Source organism: Oculina patagonica, chromosome 6, assembly GCF_052425735.1.
Source record: "Oculina patagonica isolate OP01 chromosome 6, crgOcupat, whole genome shotgun sequence".
Lineage (NCBI taxonomy): Eukaryota > Metazoa > Cnidaria > Anthozoa > Scleractinia > Oculinidae > Oculina > Oculina patagonica.
Genome location: NC_135763.1, coordinates 21,293,591 through 21,312,510, shown reverse-complemented (window position 1 = coordinate 21,312,510; position 18,920 = coordinate 21,293,591). Strand labels below are relative to the sequence as shown.

General features: G+C 38.9%; 2 protein-coding genes across 4 annotated transcripts in view; one reads left to right on the top strand and one right to left on the bottom strand.

The window, feature by feature from the left end:
* LOC144658791 (xaa-Pro aminopeptidase 1-like) overlaps window positions 1-13,182 on the top strand; it is a 43,917-nt gene extending 30,735 nt beyond the window's left edge. Inside the window, exons 22-26 of the mRNA XM_078519271.1 lie at window positions 2,265-2,339; window positions 2,796-2,872; window positions 3,079-3,126; window positions 11,683-11,733; window positions 12,144-13,182. Coding sequence (XP_078375397.1) covers window positions 2,265-2,339; window positions 2,796-2,872; window positions 3,079-3,126; window positions 11,683-11,733; window positions 12,144-12,266 — 374 coding nt within the window. The 3' untranslated portion in view covers window positions 12,267-13,182. The remainder of the gene's footprint in view (window positions 1-2,264; window positions 2,340-2,795; window positions 2,873-3,078; window positions 3,127-11,682; window positions 11,734-12,143) is intronic.
* Window positions 12,481-18,920, bottom strand: part of LOC144658784 (protein ELYS-like) — a 123,224-nt gene continuing 116,784 nt past the window's right edge. For 2 of the 3 annotated variants that reach the window (XM_078519249.1, XM_078519251.1), the window contains exons 40-46: window positions 18,185-18,223; window positions 17,771-17,931; window positions 16,440-16,610; window positions 16,019-16,118; window positions 14,960-14,999; window positions 14,034-14,431; window positions 12,481-13,092 (exon numbers count right to left, since the gene is read on the bottom strand). In XM_078519249.1, coding sequence (XP_078375375.1) covers window positions 12,882-13,092; window positions 14,034-14,431; window positions 14,960-14,999; window positions 16,019-16,118; window positions 16,440-16,610; window positions 17,771-17,931; window positions 18,185-18,223 — 1,120 coding nt within the window. In that variant the 3' untranslated portion in view covers window positions 12,481-12,881. The remainder of the gene's footprint in view (window positions 13,093-14,033; window positions 14,432-14,959; window positions 15,000-16,018; window positions 16,119-16,439; window positions 16,611-17,770; window positions 17,932-18,184; window positions 18,224-18,920) is intronic. The other variant, XM_078519250.1, reaches the window with a different exon arrangement.

Sequence of the window (18,920 nt, the reverse complement as noted above, 5' to 3'; positions counted from 1 at the left end):
GCTAGGGAATGTTTTGTCGAACGGACTGAATATCAACTTTTGCTTCATGTGAACTGTGACTTGCATGTATGCTCGCGCTATTCTTTACACGCGCTTCCATTTGTTGTCTTGATATCAATCTGTGAATCACTAGTAATAGTTCTCACTATAAAGCTGCCCCCGCCTTTTTCATAATTTGTTTTACAGCAATAATCTAGAATTAGTGGAGTCTTTTTGTCGCCTTTAAAATTAGGCTCCCTTTTTTCGACTTTTTTGCCTGTTTACAAGTAAGAAGAAAAGGAGAATAGTGGACAAGTTGTGCTATCTCGAACCACATTCTTGTATACCCTCCAGGGACTGTTTTAATTTCTCAAGGGAATATTTTAATTTCTCGAGGGATTACTTTCCAATGTGGGTGATGAAAACGTCACTCAATAGTAGTGCGTCAACACTTACGAAAAACGTGACTAGCCCAAATCATAAGTAGCATATCAGCTTTCTTATCTCAACGCACGTGTTTCTGAAAGGCGATCTATAAAAAGCGTCACCGCCGATGTGCATATGATTTCAGGCGGTGCTGTAGTCCCGGGGCCCGGGGCTGTAGTCTTGCTAAACGTTACAAATTTACCCTATACTTTACCAACTGTATGACTCGAGCCGTAGCGAAAAGGTCAAATGGATTTAATTATTACGATTACAGTGATCCAGTTTTTTGATAACGTCAAACTAAAACATATTAAAATACACAAACGCAAGAGAAACTGAGAACATTGAACAATCGAATTAAAAACGAAACGAAATTACTAAATGCTTCAGAAAGTTCTTTCGTCGAAGCGATAAAAGAATTAGATAAACTTCGGTAATTTCTTGACATTGTCTGTCTTTGCTATTCTTTGAACGCACGATTTTGGAGTTAAAATATTAAAAATATCTTTGTTTACTGCTATAAATTTCGCTGAAATCTCAGCCTCGTCAGGCATGTTCCGCCATGACGAGGCTGAGATTTCAGCGAAATTTATAGCAGTAAACAAAGATATTTTTAATATTTTAACTCCAAAATCGTGCGTTCAAAGAATAGCAAAGACAGACAATGTCAAGAAATTACCGAAATTACCAAAGGTTACCGATTGTTCTTCCTCTTGCCCGAACAGTTTAAAACGCACGAAGGCAACACAGGAAGCAGAGGAACCAAATTCGACGTTTGTAAATATTAAAATGTTCGATCTATTTCGCAGCGCTTGTCATAAGTTATCCGATCTTTTTGTTTACGCGACAGTTAAACCAGCGGGAAACTCTTTCAATAGTTGCGTAATCGCAGTGGGTTTCGGGCAACGAACGGTTCCGCCAAGCGCAAATTCTCCCAGGTTTAACCACAGGCAGACAAGTCTCTAGGTTTGAGGCCGCGTGACGTAAGCGTCACGGTATGTGCTTTTTGATCGCATACATTCAATGTAATTTGTAACGATTGACCTCCGCTTGAGTCACCTGATCGTAAAAAATGCTCCATAAAATACTGAATTTCGCATCTTTTCATCCCAAACTTTGATCTACTGTAAGCAAGATCAATAAAGTTCACTTACCTTTCATCTTTTGAGTGATCTTTTGTGTTTTTATGTTATATTAAGATGGAAACCTGAATTAATTTTCTCTTGCTACACAAACGCATGTACAATTTGATTTAAACCTGAAAAGTTTATGCTATGTTGGCGAGAAGATAGCGCTCAGAAAGAAGTCGGCAGCACATTCTATCCGTCAAGCTGTTTAATAGAGAATTTCACCTGTCGCCTGTTAGACCACAAATTTCTTCTTTTATACTTTTGAACTTATAAGGAACAAAACTCCCGGCTATTTTGTGAAGGAAATGCTTAGTCCGACTCGAAATTTCCCACACGCTAATATAAACTTTGTATTTTTTTCTGAATCGATGAATTAAAAAAAAAAAATAAAAAAAATAAAAAAAATGACCCCGACCCCGAGTCGGCGTTTTACCGACACCCCAAAACATAAGCCCCGCGAGAAAAAAATGGCTTTGAAATGATCTATATTTTAGTTAAAACGGACGTTTCACGCCAGTCCAAAACAAAATGGCGCGCGCTTTGAACATTTTTACGAGCTTTGACCTCAATTTTCTCGAGAATGCTTTAGAATTTAATTACGGGGTCACTATCCAATAAGATCTTTCAAATAGTATACAAAATGTTGCTGTGCTATGAGCCAATTTTTTGTACTTATTTTTGCACTCATTGCTCGAACTTTCAGCAGAATCCGTCTTAATTTGTTTGTAGGACCACAGTGTATATCTCCAGGATTTCCTATTGAAGACGAGAAAATTCTGATGCCTGGTATGATTCTGTCAGACGGTAAGCCGCAATAAAATGAATATTCCTTGTGCGGGGTTTATGATTTTGTCCGCCCAAGAACGGAATCAGTTTTGTTCACTCATATTTCCGGCGATGGTGATTGACCACAACAGTGGCAAAAGGGAAGTTTTTTTCCAAATATTTCCTTTCTGAATTCGTTTAAAGTGCGTAATTCAGAACATTCATCAAACATCTTGACAACTCAGTGTAAAACAATATCAAACTCAATAAAGCTGGTTTGCTTATCGACTGTGTTTGCTATGATTTCGAGCTGAATAATTTTCCGTGCGGTCCCTCCCATTATATTCGGTCAATAAAAACTCGTAACATGAACAGAAATACTTTTAGGGGCCAGAACAGTTTGTAGCCACACAAATCGGATGGTAGGTCTGTTAGGTGTGTCCCCAAGTTAATAAGTAAACACAGTGATTGTGATTCACTAATTTTATTCCTTAGAGCCAGGATATTACGAAGACGGCAAATTTGGAATCCGACTAGAAACAGCTGTGCTTGTAACATCTGCCAACACAACGGTTAGTACTGAATCCGCGATTACTGAATGAAGAAAACAGTTGGTTTTGTCTCAGCACTTGATGTCTTTCTTTAGAGAATGGCCTTCTCTTTCGACTCGTAAAACGTTTCGTTATTTCAGACCTTAACTTGTCTTCTTTTTCTCTATTTCCCTCTATTTGCACGTGCGTCAATTAGTTGTGCATTTTTTTTTCATTTTATTATATAGTATCATTTTGATGGATTGGATTATCTCAAGTTTGAGCCACTTACATTTGTAAGTATTGCCGTTATCTACTTTCCCATTAGGGAGTATCCGCTGTTCTTTGCAAATACACTGCAAATACTGACTGAGCCCGCGACTGTTAAGCAAAACCCCTCTGTGACAGAATAAGTTCCCACTTGTGATTTTATAAGTCTATGGGGAAACGTCAAGTCAATGTTTGCAGCTAAGATTTGAAAATAATAGCTGGTGTTTATTTCTGCTTAAGGTGTGTTCTAGCCAAAATCATTTCAGCGAAATCATTTCATTACAAACTCTTACTTTGAAGCCCCGTTAATGCAAACACCGTTGGACCATTCAAGTGTGGTCGTATTAAAGAAGCTCTTTTAAAATTAAGAAATTGGCTGAGTAAGCATAGTCAAAAAATGTTAACAACTTACAGTCATTTTTGTTTACTTAAATTTTTAAGCGACGACGGCTGGACAAATAAGCTTTTTGCCAATCCTTCCCAAAGAAACGCACGGATCACGAATACCTACAAATGCTGATTAGGATCTTATCCTCTAAATTCGAGCAGGCAGCCCATTGACATGATCTTTTATTCTGTTGTCTGTTCCAGAAATCAAGTTTAACTTAACAAGAAATCGCTGCGTAAAACACAGGAGCAAAATACTCCCGTGCAGTTAGAATGGCACATTACAATGTATAAAAGAACGAGACTAATTTTATATGATGGGATCTATTAGATTCAGTCGACAGAAATTTCTAATTCTTATAATATACTGCAGGGCCGCTGTGAACAAGAGACCGTTTGACCTTTCTCGCAGCTTAAAACCTAGCTCCAGCGTATCGTATGCCGTTTATCAGAAGTCACGCAATCTTTGTATCATAAGATATTACTGTTGTGCAATTCAATCAATCAATCAATCAATAAAATTTATTTACCCTCGGAGCTGACGGGGGCTGGCTAGGCCCCTAGCAAAACATATGCTAATATGCCGAGAAAATAAATTACAAATGTAAAAATATATACAGAACGAAAAATTCATTAATAAATAAGTATTAAATTAAATTAAAATTAAAAAGGGACTATCTAGCTGCGCACAGCATTACGAAAGGCCTGTAGTGTAGCAATTGTTCTTACTCGGTCTGGCAGTTGATTCCAGGCGTTCGCCGCCCAGTATCTTACAGACTTCAGTCCATACTTGGTCGTATTGACCTTAGGTAAGACAATCTTATTAATGCCTCTCAAGTTCTTGATATTGTCCCTGACACAGAAGAGGTCCTTAAGATACACAGGTGCTAAGTTGTTAAGGCATTTGAATATTATAATAAGTGTATCTTGAATGCGACGTTCACTTAATGTGTAGCCTATGCGGCTGCACAGAGAAGCGGAGCTAGAAGACCTGCCCTTATAGATGTAACGTAGGGCTCTTTCGTGAAGTTTCTCTAGTTTATCGCTGTCTGATTTTAGACAATTATGCCATATCGAAGAGCAATAAGTAAAATAAGACATCACAAAGGAATTATACAGGCATAGCTTGGAAGAGGAAGACAAAACATTTCGTAATCTACAAATAACGTCAAGTTGTTTTCCTGCTTTCTTAATAATTTTAGAAACGTGCGTGCTAAAGTTTAACGCGTCGTCTATAACGACTCCTAACAGCTCAACCTCATACACACGAGGAATAATTTCTCCGTCTGCATATAAAGATATGTGAGCACGATTGTTGCTAGAGAGAACAAGCGCCTTGCACTTCTCAGGGTTGAGAGTCATCTTGTTATCTCTGAACCACTTACAGGCTACGGCAAGTTCTTTGTTAAGGACGTATTCGACCTTAGCTGGGTCAACATCAGAGTAGTAGATCTGGTTATCGTCGGCGTAATTCGATAGTTCTGCCTCCTCGATGAAGTAGAAAAAGTCATTAAGAAAAATGTTAAATAGTAGGGGCCCTAAAACGGACCCCTGTGGAACTCCCCTTGATATTACTGACACATCCGATGTAACATTTCCAATCCGGACACGCTGCCTGCGATCGTGTAAGTAGCTCCTCAGTACGTTTAAGCTGTGAGGAGAAATTCCATAGGCTGCAAGCTTTGCTAATAGTAGATCGTGAGGGATAATATCGAATCGAATGCCTTACTCAGATCCATTACTACAGTACTACAGTCCCCACCACGCACTTCTTGTCCAGTGCCCGTCTCCAGTCTTCAACAAGTCGCAGTAATACGCACTCACAACTGTATCCCTTTCTGTAAGCTGAAAGGAATTTTGAAAGGATACCTGAGAAGTGCTGAACTAGCTGTCTATTCAAACATCTCTCAAATACTTTATCGAGTAGCACTAGGATGGACACAGGCCTGTACTTGGACTTATCAAACTCGTCGTCTTTCTTGAAGATTGGCGAAATTTCAGCTAATTTCCATTCCGTAGGAACGCAAGCACTGTCAATGATGGAGTTAATAAGAGTAGCTAAAGGTTGCGCTAATGCAGAGGCACAGTCACGCAGGGCTCTTGCAGGGACAGAATCATGGCCGGTGGCCTTGTTTACGTTAAGAGACTTAAGAATGGTCTCCAGCTCAGCGGAGTTAACATGACTGAAGTGAAACTGATCGGTCACAGGGCAGTTAGCCATTATAGCTCTGATGCTGGGGTGGTCACGAAAATCCTCCACTGTTGTAGTTGGGACGTCAGACACGTTCTGAACAAGGGAATAGTAATGATTGAAGATCTCAGCAACCTCTTTGTTATCCCTAACCAAAGACCCGTTTGAGCAAATCTAAAGATAAATAACCAAAGACCCGTTTGAGCAAATCTACGAAGAAAATGTAATAAAGATAAGATGTTCTACATGACACGAGCATGGGACAAAGAAAAATTCTGAGTCCCCGACGGGAATCGAACCCATGGCCTCCCAGATAAAAAAAAAAAAATAATAATTTACCATCTTTATTATTTACTAGAAGAAAATGTATTTTTAACTTTGCATTCTTGGTATGTAAATTCATAACTACTGTATTTATTTCAATTCCATCAGATCCTAACTATGCTTCACATAGAGATATCGGATTTGAACACGAGAAGATAAATTTCATATCTCCAAGCAACCATGTATTATTCTGTTTATTATATAAACCTACTAATTACGATGTTTTTGACGATTTTCCGAATATTTCCGACCATTTGTCCGAAGGTTGTACGAACGATTCCGAACATTTTCCGAAAATTTCCGAAGTTTTCCAATGATTACCGAAGATTGCCGAGGAAGATCCGAAGATGTTTCGACTTAATATCGATTAACTTTGGCTCATTGAGCATTGAAACATGGCAAACTCTGCGAGCTGATTGGTCAAAAATGATATCACATGTGTGGATATCATTATTTTGCCTCCACTACACATCGGGACACACAAGACATTGATTAAATTGGGTGCGTTGGCCAGCCAAGCCAACCATATAGAATAACAACACAAAAAAACACTGCACACCTCAAACCCGTACCCAGCCCTCTGATCCGTGCCGGCAAAATAGTAATTTATGCTAATTTAAGATCATCACAAATTACATTTTATCCACACATGTGTGATACTATTTTTCTCGATTTGCTACCACTCGCTAAACCACTGCAGTTTATATAATAAAAAAAGATTACCGCCGATTTACCTCATACAAGTTTTAAATTTGATGCGCAGGTGAGCACCTTGATTAAGTGCGGCGACATCAACTTGAAATTTAAAACCAATCAGGCCTAGAAAGTAAGACGGCAATAATATACACTTAATGACTGGTCATGACTGTTTCCGTGGCTTTGCCTCGGGAAGCATTAAGCTTCTCGGGAAACAAAATTAACTGGTTTCCAGAGAAATCAGTCATTAAGAGTTTTCTTATATAGCACGACGAAGACTTGCAAAAATGGCGCTCGTCGGTCAACATTGCAATGATATCCTCTGACGTCATAGATTTTGCAATGCTGCCCGCTCAGAGACTTTTGGCGGAAAAATTTTATTGTAAAATGTGATGTGACCCCCGAATTGGCCAATGCGCTTTTGAAAATGTGATGTGACCCCCGAATTGGCTAATGCGCTTTTGAATATTTTTATAGAAAAAGCGCAATATAAGTATTAAATATTATTATTATTATTATTATTATTATTATTATTATTATTATTATTATTATTATTATTATTATATAAAAGCGCGCGCTGTTGGGGAAAAAAATTTCTAGCTATATAACAACACAAAATATCGACGTCTCTAAAATTATGAGAGGTTCGCGATACTATTTTACACTGCTGTCAGCTTATTTTGTATTGCCTTAAACCTCTCAGATATGCACAGGGTGACCTGGAGTCTGCCGGACCATATATGACCATGAGCACAGACCTCAATATTTTCCATAAACAATACAAAATTAAAATCAAACTGAATTATTCTAGAACTATGATGTTTTTTTTTGCTTTCAGCGCATAAAAGCTCGGATCATGCTAGCAGTGCTAAACTGAAATAAAAGCTTAAAATAATGCTCGTTTTGTTAAATTATGCTTAAAATTATTCTAGCACAATCTACCAAAGCCTAATTTCCATATATTATACCTATCAACGCATTACAAATAAACCCGAGAAGAATGGTCGACAAAAACCTTTTTCTTTTATTTGGTGGCAGAGAGAGATTGTAATTTTCATTTTTTTTAACAAAACAATTTATAAGTAAAGACGATCATCGCAGCTATTAATGCAACTAACGCAGTTGCGAAAAGAGAGAGAGCGTGAAAAAAAAAAAAAAAAAAAAAACACCTGGAACTGCACGTGCTGAATACCAGAAACAAGGTAATTTTAGCCCCCAGAATTTTCAAAACTCAGACATGTGACAGTAAGGGAGTGGTCATTATTTATGGGGAGGGGGGTTGGTGAATGAGAGAAGGCAACATCAGAAACCTTTTTAGCCCCCCCCCCCTCCTGCAATCAACATAGGATCAATAACCAAGTGACCAACAAATGGTCACTTTGAGCTACTTGAATACTTAAATAAAAAGCCTGCTCAGCATCATAAGGACATCATGTAAATGATTTTCTGTTTCATCAAATAAATAGAAATACCCTAAGATTTTTTTGGACACCTCATTCGAATAGATAAGCTAATAGTAGCAATTTGACCAGTCATTTGTCAATGTGTTTATACCTGAGCCAGAGTATTATTTACAGAGAAGTCTCCCTTTGCATTATTGGAAATGGACATCAGGTGGTTGTCAACCAAACTTTTTTGACCCCTCCCTCCATCAGTGATGCGGAAACTTTTTTGTCCCCCTCTCATTCACCAACCCCCCTCCCCATAAATAATGACCACTCCCTAAAAGTGAAGCTACAGAAAATGACCCCCTGATAGAAAAAACTTCACGTGTAGAATATGAAATTGTACATTCCCTTTAGGCCAATATGCAAAATGCAAGTTAATACCCAGACCACCTTTCGGTCTTAACGCGTGCACTTTTGTGCTTTTTTCAACAACTGAACCTTCATCTACATATAACATCTACATATAATTAGGTCGGTAACCTTCCTCGCATTAGCTGTATTCTTTTTTTCAAAACAAAAGTAGCAACTGAAGATAAATTGATATTTTTTGGTTGTTTCTAAGCAAAACAATTACTCAACTTGCGCTTGTTGGATGATAATTAAGTTGAGTACACTACGTGCCACATTGGCTATCTGCCATCTCGTACCTAACTAGTCCAGTCCCTGAACTCTCTCTGCCGCACGCACTTTATAGAGGTTGAACCCAGGCGCGAGAAGAGGGAGTCCAGGATAACTTGCATGTGCAATGAGAGATTGTAATTTGTGCACTGACAACTTATTTTGTGCACTGGCAACTCGTTTTTGTGCACTGAGAAATTTCTATTTGTGCACTGGCAACTGGTTTTTGTGCACTGATAAATTGTAGTTTGTGTACTGGCAAATTATATTTGTGCAATCTGTGATATTTTTCGTGCACTCAGAAATTTTAATTTGTACACTAAGTGTGTCATGCAGTGAGATGAGAAATTTGCGTACTGAAAAGTAAATCAAATGCTCTAAAAGAAATGTTTGTGCACCGAAAAATATATATATGTGCATTGCATATATGGGCCACCGTAATTGGCCGATGCCAATCGATATCAATTAACTAACCATCATCGACTAATATCGATTGATTGATTGATTTCTGATCATCAATTTTCGATTGGTCAGGCCGGGAAAATATAAATTCATTTTCCACCAGACGTTGTCGTTGACGTTGGTGCGGTCTGTGGAATCGGTCTGCAGTCGTCTTCAAAAACACCAATTATGACGTCAAAAACTCGTTCCATTCTTTCCATTTCAGTGCGCAGTCATTAAAAAACGTGAAGCCTTCGGAAATCTTCGTATTTTGTGCTGTTGTTCACGCTTTAAGGCTCGGAAAGCAAATTTTTTTTCTTAATTTTACTCAATAATGGATAGTTTTAGCGTTTGGTTTGTTAAAATGGCATTTTGAAATTTCTGTTCATTTGACCTTTAACGCGAATTTCAAAAATTCGCGTTAATTTCCTATAATAAGGTAGTGACCCCTTTACAATCACTGAATCCACGGCATCGTAGTCGTGGTTGCTATAGCTTCCATTTCGCGCGAAAAAAGGCCTACTGCATCATCGTCCAAAAACCGCTGACTAGATCATGAATTGATCGCGTTGCAAGTTGTGAGAACATCGCTATTCGGTCCCAGGCCTCGTTTCTATCCCCCCCCTCCCTCCCTCCCTCCCTCCCGGTTCAACCCCTATGAAGGGCGCACGGAAGTTAAGGAACTGGACTAGTAACTAGAAGTAAGCGAAGGAATAAACTAACCCCGCCACGAAAACACAACGCGTTGATAATCACTACCTGTAACGCTCACTCATTTTGTTTACATTTACAATTGAAGGGCTCGCTGCAAAAAGGGCGGTAGTGATTTTGGCCGAAAACGAACATGGACAAAACGACTCCAAATTTCGCATGTGAGTTTGTTTACGTGTGCTAAACATTGTCCTGCATTTCATTTCGCTGGTCTTTCCTTCGTTTTCGAAAAATAACACATGCAAAAAGACAAGGTTTTTGCTTGCGCGGCGTCTTTTGACTTTTCTTTTACAAACCTTTTGTTTCTCAAGACGATGAAGTCAGCTAAATTTTTAGGGTTACAGTCCTAGCCCTAACGCAAAAGGTAACCCCAAGGCCGTAGGGTCGGGATTAGAGTTTCAGATTAGGGTTACAGACTTAGCCCTAACGCAAAAGCCTAGCCCTAACACACACACACACACACACACACACACAAATAAAACAAGTTTAACACTTACCCCAAGGGATTAGGGAGTTAAGCCGTTTCAAGTTAAGTTTAGGATCAGAGTCAGCCTCAACCTTTTATAGATCGCGCTTTTAATGCAGTAAGCTTTCACGCCAGTTTGCTTGCAGCTAGCTTTTTCTGCAGTCCGTTTGCACTTATCTAGTTTTTGTTGTTTCGGGCAAGACTATTTTACTCTGTTACCGTTAGCTGTAATTTGCCGAGGTGAAAGTGAAATAAAGACTGATTGTTGATTGAATACGTTTGCTCGTGTTGTCGCATTATACTAGTTTTGCTTTCAGTTGAGTGCCGCCGGCTTGCTCTCACTTCTATCTCCACTCCTTACATCATCACACATCTACAAAATCCCGCGAAAACAAGATAAACTAAGGCACGAATCGATTGATTGATTTATTGATTGATGAATATTTAATGAGAGACACAGAAAATAATTTTGCGAGGGAACGTCCCCTGGGGAACATATAAAGAATTTTTTAAAGTCTAAACCCAGGTCACTTCTCGGCAACTTTGTCGCGGCAGCACCCAAGGGGACACTGCAAAACTCACGCTGACATAGTTCCCGACAAGAGATCTGTTTTTTAGACTTTATTTACCACTTGGCTCCGCCGGCCTTTGTCAAACAACTTTCTCTCTCGAGCGCTAAAGAGCGCTATTGTACAAAACAAAGGCCGAACATCTCTCATTTCTTCGAGAAATGCTGTGGGACTTACGGGTTTTCAGACTTAATGATGTCCTTCAACCGCCAAGCGGACGCACTCGAACGAACCAGTAGTTTATTTCCCCAAGAAAGGTGCCATTTTTGTTCTCTGTTCTTGAGCCACTAACATGTGACTTAAGACGTCACAATAGAATAGCGAGTCCCAGTCCCTCGCTGCCACCGCCTGGGAGCAAATTAAATATGAGAAAACATGGCGGTCAGCAAAGTTGGTTTCTGAAAAGCTGTTTTTACATCCCGGACGACTGTAATAAAGTGTCTCGGGGCAAGATTTTCACACGCGAGGCGTGGAAAAATGTCTAGTGCTGGATTACTGTGGACAATGTAAGTTACAAAATCTTTTTCTTTTTGCATACGTTATTTTTCGAAAACGAAGGAAAGAACAACGAAATGAAACACAGGACAGTGTTAAGCACACGTAAACAAATCTGCATGCGAAATTTGGAGCTGTTTCGATAATGTTCATTTCAAGAGAAAATCACTACCGCCCTTTTTGCACCGAGCCCTTCAATTAGTACTTAAACGAAAATGCTATCTTTGACTCTACAGATCCCTTTTCAAAGGAAGCTTATTGACGTATCAATGATGAGCAAGTCGCAGGTAATAGTAACAAAACGCTTACGTATCAAGCGTCCGTCTGCTACCCTGGTTACATCGAAAGCATACTATTTATAATATCGTTACCTTACTTATTGTTCCTGAGCCTTTAGTTACTTCTAAATTGTTTGGCCATACTCCCCTAAATCGTTTTAAGCAGACATCAAACTACTCTTCAATTTATTCAAAACCTCTCCCCTATGATTACGGTGGCTCTTATTACGGCGATTTCTTTTTACGTTATTCCTGTTTCAATTTATTCTTATTCCCGTTACTAAAATCTCTGACCCTAAATCACAAGCAATTTTGACCCGAGAGTCGAATCAACGACCAATTCTAAGAGAATTTCTGTCTGTGCTAGGTAATGTCAACATGATGTGCACGGTTCAAGTTATTTCTTTGTTTTGTCTCAGGTCGACTGGCTCAATCAATATCATAAAAAGACAAGAGATGTGATCGGGGCAGAGCTCCAAAAGCAAGGAAAGACAAAGGCTTTAGAGTGGCTTGAAAAAGAAACAGAACCAATAGTTTATTAGAAGCGTTTCAATAAAGCAGTATTAGAGTTAGTCCTCGCCAAGCGACCAACCTCGTTCCCAGATCCCTATCATATACGTTGCAGAGAATAGACAGGGGATTCTTGGAAAGAGGTTGCTGCAAAGGAAGGAAACACCAACTCGTGTCGCTAGCTGATTTAAGTTATTTTAACACTGCAGAAGGCATACAAACAATAACCTCAGTATTTACCAGAAGTCTGCTTTCATTGAGGTTTTTAATACGTTTCTTTACGATGATAAAGATTACAATGCTATTTCGTTTTAACAAATCACTGCAGGGCAGCAGTTATCGTTGTCACCTGCTACCGCGCTTTACATACGCGTTAAATCCTCAGTATAAAATTTTAACCACGTAGACAGTTGCAACACGTCGCTAGTGATAGAAACTTTTCTATAATTTGTTACCATTTGACTGTGACTAAACGACGAAAACTGGACAACTACAAAAACTTGGTGGTTAAAAATTTATGCATGAAGAAGCTTCACAGAAAACGATGTTCGGCAATGAATGCTTCCGTCTGCTTCAATAATAGCCGATAGTTACAGTGCTTCTATCAGTCGGACTTCTGTTAACCAGACACGCTGTTTACGCTTGCATTACATCAATTTAGTGTGAGGTAATTTAGCAGCACGTGTTGGTCGTGCCGGACACTTTCTCGCTCGTAAGGTCATGGAATGCATGGGCAAACGTACGACTTTTTTTCGTGAGCTGCGCGGTGACGAGGCTGGGTGGGGTACTGGAGAGACAAACGATATTGGGCTGTTGGAGGGAGACTGGTGCGGAGTAAATTTCCTCGCCTCTTCGCTGCTGCGAGTAAGAGAAAAAATGATTAGTAACCACCTATATACTTCAAGGCTGTCAATAAAAACAAATAAGCTTGGCACAAGTCCATCTCTATTTTGTTGCTTAATTCGATTTGTATTAAGAGGAAATCCGCCAGGACTTCGAGTAGTTATTGGACAAAATTATGTACCAAAACTATTTACACCTGATTGGAAGCTTTTGTGTTACTGCTTCAAATATCTTATCGAAAGAAATCTTTTCTAACAACACCACACATCGAAAACACATTTTGAAGTTCCGCTGAATTCCACTGAATCGCTTAAAAGATGTAAGCTTTTGCCCATAGCTTGTGAACTTTAAATATCATTTTCTCGACTCAGATAAGAAATTGTTGTACCAGATTATTTCCACCTTATTGCAAACTTTTTTTTACTGCTTCAAATATCTTATCAAAAGAAATCTTTTCTAACAACACCACACATCGAAAACACATTTTGAAGTTGCGCTGAATTCCACTGAATCGCTTAAGACGAATTTACAAAATGGCTACACGTGAGATTTTCCCTATACCTTGTGAACTTTGAAATTCATTTTCTCAGACTCTGATAAGAAATTGTTGTTGGTGTTATCATGGATAATTACTTGCATCTTTACCTTTTATTAAGGGTAGGAAATAACGCAATAGGATTTAAATTATTCTGGAAATTGATTTTTGTCCAACTTTAATAAATATTACTCGACTTCCTAGTGGATTCCGTCTTAAATATCATGAGCGTTAAATCCTGGTCCCCACCCCCTTCCCCCCCACTTATAAACCCAACTGTTCTCTAACAATTTTCTATTTATTGAAATTCTTAGTAGCTCTTACACATAAGACGTCTGTTACTCAAATTTGGTTTTCAGTTAAATGTTATTCCTGTCAGTTGTCAAATCAACGAATTATTTGAAGAAAACAAGAAACTTACCTTTCATAAAAGTCAGTTGGGGTTATTCCAGAAGACCTGCGTCTCGCCATAGAGCGCGTCAGGGGTGGTGAGAAGATATACTGTAGTGACGGTGTGCTCAGCTCCTGTGTTGACGATTCTCCTTCTTTCTCCGGTGTTTGAAGGACTGCTGGCGGGGAGAACGCGTATGATAGCTCGTTTGTTTCCAGTGGTGTGCGATGCGACACCTTCTCTGGAGTTCTTTCTTGTACAGCATCTGGGGATTGTTTTTCGGAGAATTCTAATGCAGGTGCTTGTGGTGACGAAGGCTGTGTGTGGGGACTCCTACTGGGGCTAGTGGGGGGTGATATAGCACTGTTATCGAGCACTGGTTCCAGTACGGTGCGAGGAAGTTCTTTTGTATGTGCAGGACTGGGCGTCTGAAAAAACAAACAAACAACAATAATAACATTACGCCTGCAAGCTCCAGACTCTATTGGTAAAATAAGTATAACCTACAAACCACAAAGTATTGATAAAGTATTTATTAATTTTAAATGTTTCCCTCTTATCCTACTCACTTTTGATGTAGCCGTGTGTATTCATGGTTCTTTTTTCGCGCTCAAAACACCGCGAGCTTCGATCACTCGACGATAACCCATAATACCTTTCGGCATTGTAACGTATACTTTTACATTTCTGTGGAACCAACTTTCTCGAAAAAACGTGGACTATATCCAACAGACAATTACGCCATTTACATTAGAATAAAGTAGGAGGCGCGGTGGCCAAGGTACATAGAGTTTTAAAACACCTTATATGAGTTAGTAACGCACATGTAAGACGAGAAAGATGTCTTTGGCCAAACTAAATACTCTCACGACAGACCCGCTAATGATGTGCATCTTGGCAACCAACAAAAGCGAACTACTGTGAACTGTTACGACCCAATGTGTTGAGTTTATTACCTTTTCTGTGGATGATTGAGGTTCACCGACAGGACTCAATCTAAAGAAAGACAAATAAAAGTACCGTAAAGTTCCGTGTATAAGCCGCACCCCCGATTTGGAAGCTCAAATTTTGGAAAAAAAAAATATACAGACCATAAAGTTTGAAGTTCAAGTGAAGTTGTATTGGTAAACAAACAAGGGCAAACAAGCACGGTTTCGAAACACTGACACGGCGGTTGTTGCAATGTTTAATATAAATTAAGTCTTACGAAAGCTAAATTTCACTTGTCATACCTCCTTTTTAGTTTGAGTTCACAATATCTTAAACTTGGATGCTCTCTTGATATCATTTTTTCGAGATTATCACTTCTAAACTGACTCCTGAAACACTTGTAATTCGTTGGAATCGTTCGCGAATGACGAATGCTTAGTAGCCAAGCTCTGAATTGTAGAGAGGAGTCTGGGCATTAAAAACAAACATGGCGGCATTTTCTTCGGAAGAAACCACGTTTTATTTCAAGATTCTTAGAAACTGCTACCCGCAACAGGATAAAAACTTCATGCAGAATAAGACTTTGTTAATCCAGCAGATGTATTAACTGTGAAGGTCAATAAAAAACCGAAGCGGTCGGCCATTTGCCTTGTGAGTATTTGCGTTTATCTTGGTGCCTTCTCGCACGCGGCGGAAAGACATGATTCGAAGTCACTGGCAGGCTTCACTGCAAACAGCTTTGCAGAGGAACTAAAAGGTAGTGAACAACAACAAAGTTTTCAGGTTGTTATATATTTATTCAATTACGTCTTGAGAAGTTTTTATGAATATTAATTAGGCCTTTGAGAACTCCAACCAGAGATGTTTCCGTAGATAAGCCGCACCCCCGATTTTTGACTTGAATTTAGAGGGAAAAGGTGCGGCTTATACACGGAACTTTACGGTATATTACACACAGGATACACGTCAGCTCTGCTAGTAAAGTAAGAATGTAAGAAGTGCTTTACTTATTGAAAACTTGACTCGAAGTGTCTGCATTTTTATTAGCTGTATAGCCACTTTGTTAGGTCCATAGGTACACTTACTGTGCCGAAGTGTCTGTCGTTTGATGAACTGTAACGGATGTTATCTGTGGCTGAAGTATAACCGACGAATCGCCTGCGCTTTCATCATCGCTTTCTGGGTCTAAAGGACAAAATAAATTCCGTTAAATGAGAATTGTTGGAGTGAACAGGAGCTTCATTACCATATGTAATTTCTTTGACAATTTGCAGGAAATTCTAAAGCTTTGAATAAATATGAACTGTGCTGTAGATATCTTAATAACTAAGACACTGTAATTAGCTGGGATGCCATAGGCATCTTGAGTCCCTCTCTCTCTATCTAAATGCAGTATAAATGAGTTTTGGCCAGTCGTTGGGGACAACAAACTATATGCTGGAGGCTCTCCAATCAGGAGGTACCCTAGCGACTTCCCCAGGGAGTACAGGTGTGTTCAATACTAACCAAGTACTGCATCACTGTCATCCAGCTCATAACTGCTGTAGTCCTCATCATGAGGCTCCTCAATATCACTGTCGCCTGTCAAGTCCATAACAGCAGCAGTTATCTGAAGTTCGGCTTCCTCCTGATCTTCACTCTCTTCCACTTCATGACATGTAACATCCTCGCCTTCTACTGTGAAAGAAAGCACAAGGCAGTAACCCCTGAGGGCTTTTTAGTAACTATTAAAACATCATAGTGAATTAACTGTATAATGAAAAAGTCTCGAATTAAAATGCACTATCAGTATCTAATATAAATTTTAGAAAGTACAGTGGAACCCCGTTAATACGACACCAAGGGGACAAGCCAAGTTTTCCGTATTAACGGGGTGTCCTTATAAGCGGGGTCGCCGAAAAAGTCACGGATACATGTTTTATCGGCAACAAAACGTTGTTTAATTGTACTAACTGTAACAAATGCAAACTGTGAACTCTCTGACTAAAATTTATTGTTTTTACGAAAACCTTACCATCTAGCCATACACACGAACTAAACTTTAATAAATTCAACAGTGGAATTATTTTAAAATATTGCAACTTTACTATATACAAGAAATAAAACGCATTTCAACAGCAACAGAACGTTTTCTATAAAGTTTCCTTTGTAACTAAACTCATTTGAAAGAGTCGGACACAAGGGATAGCTGCAGCAAAAGGCAAAGAAAGTGAAACTTTTAAACAGGAACAGCAGTAATAAACAGTACAATGGTTAAACACCGTACGTCACGCTATTAAGCTACTATTTGTAATAAAATGGTTTAAACTCTTCGAATTCTGTCATTATTTGACTAGGGTCCAATGTCTTCAAGTTAGCAAATAATCGCGACAAAGAAAATTGCTAGTGCGCAGATAAACAGTGTCCGTAAAGCGTGGTTGACAATGTTTGTCACTCAGGACACGGAAAAGTGTCCGTTGTCCGTATTAACAGGTGTCCGTAATAAGCGGGTTAATGTAAGAGGTTTCCGTTGGGACCAACGAAACTGATCGTAATACCGGGCTGTCTGTTTTAAGCGGGTGTCCGTAAAGCGGGGTTCCACTGTATACAGTTAAAAGCTAGAATATCACAGGTGAGCGAGTTCTTTTATTGTTTTCAGATTTCGGATTTTGCACGAACATGAATCGCCTATAAAAATAGACATTTGCGTAACCTTAAAGAATTGAAAATTCAAACGAATTCATCAACAGAAAGTTAATATTTGCTGATTAGTATCTCATTTACTGTTCTAAAACTATCATTCCTTCACAGATTGCGAGAAAGAGGCTAACTCAGTTAGACATCAGACACTGTTGTACCTTGCACGTCCGGCTGTAGGTCAGTCAGTAGCTGCGGAGTATGTTCCTGAGTCTTTTTATTGACATCCATAGCATCCATACCTCCACTTACATCGCTTGGCGGGGAGTCAACGGTTTCTTCTTGAAGAACGGGTGTCGATGCATCGAGTTGTTTGATGGGACTTTATCAGGTATAACAGAAAATTAACAGTGATATGACACACGGAAAGACTTTTTGAAGAAAGTTGTGCACGATACACTTTAACAAAGTGAGAAAAGTTACGTTACTTGCAATGTTAGGTGCACCATTTGCGTATTTACTAAGACTGAAGGTTCAAAGGCACAAAAGAAAAAGAAACTACGTGGACAAAAAATGCAAGACACTATAAAACACTACTTTGCCAAACAAGTGGAAAGATGGGAATGTGTCAATACCTTGTGGAGGGTGACGATGAAGCATTCTCACTAGCAAATCTGAGAAAAACAACAAGATTTCAGCTTGTATATCGGGCTGGTTATTAATTTAGCAACCGTTTCCTAAAGTGTCTTGATGACTCTACATCTCTGTGGGTAAACAACATGTTAATTTTCGAAAATTTAAGGTAGCTCTGAACCACCTCTGGAAAAATTTTTAAACTTTCCGAAAGTTGTTTATAAACACGCTGATCAAAAGAACGATCGTTAATAAAAAAAATAGGGCCCCAATGGGTCCATGTGTTTTGCTGCTAGAGCAAAGTCTTAGGGAACATGTTGATGAAAGACAAGTGAGTCGAGATTGAAATCCAACGTCTTTTATTGTCTGTCACTTGTGTGCAGGTTAATAATTGCACTATATTGTAGTCACTTTGTGTTAATTCAATCCTGATAATTTTACTGATCAATGTTATGTTGAAATCAAAGACAGCAAACATAATTTAATTACTAGTAAGTTAACGTAATGTCTGACATGATTGTCTCTTTGATAAAAAACAGTAACTCTTAACATTATAAAAAAATCTCAATGAACTCAATGTGATTCTTTTAGTGGCGTTATCTCACTGGTTACCGTTAGTTGTATTTGGAATCATTGTCACAATGGTAGCGTTTTAACAACAACGAAAAAGACAGAATCTATTGACCTTATAAGAACTCAATGTGATATATTTATTAGTGACAAGACAGTGGTTCTTTA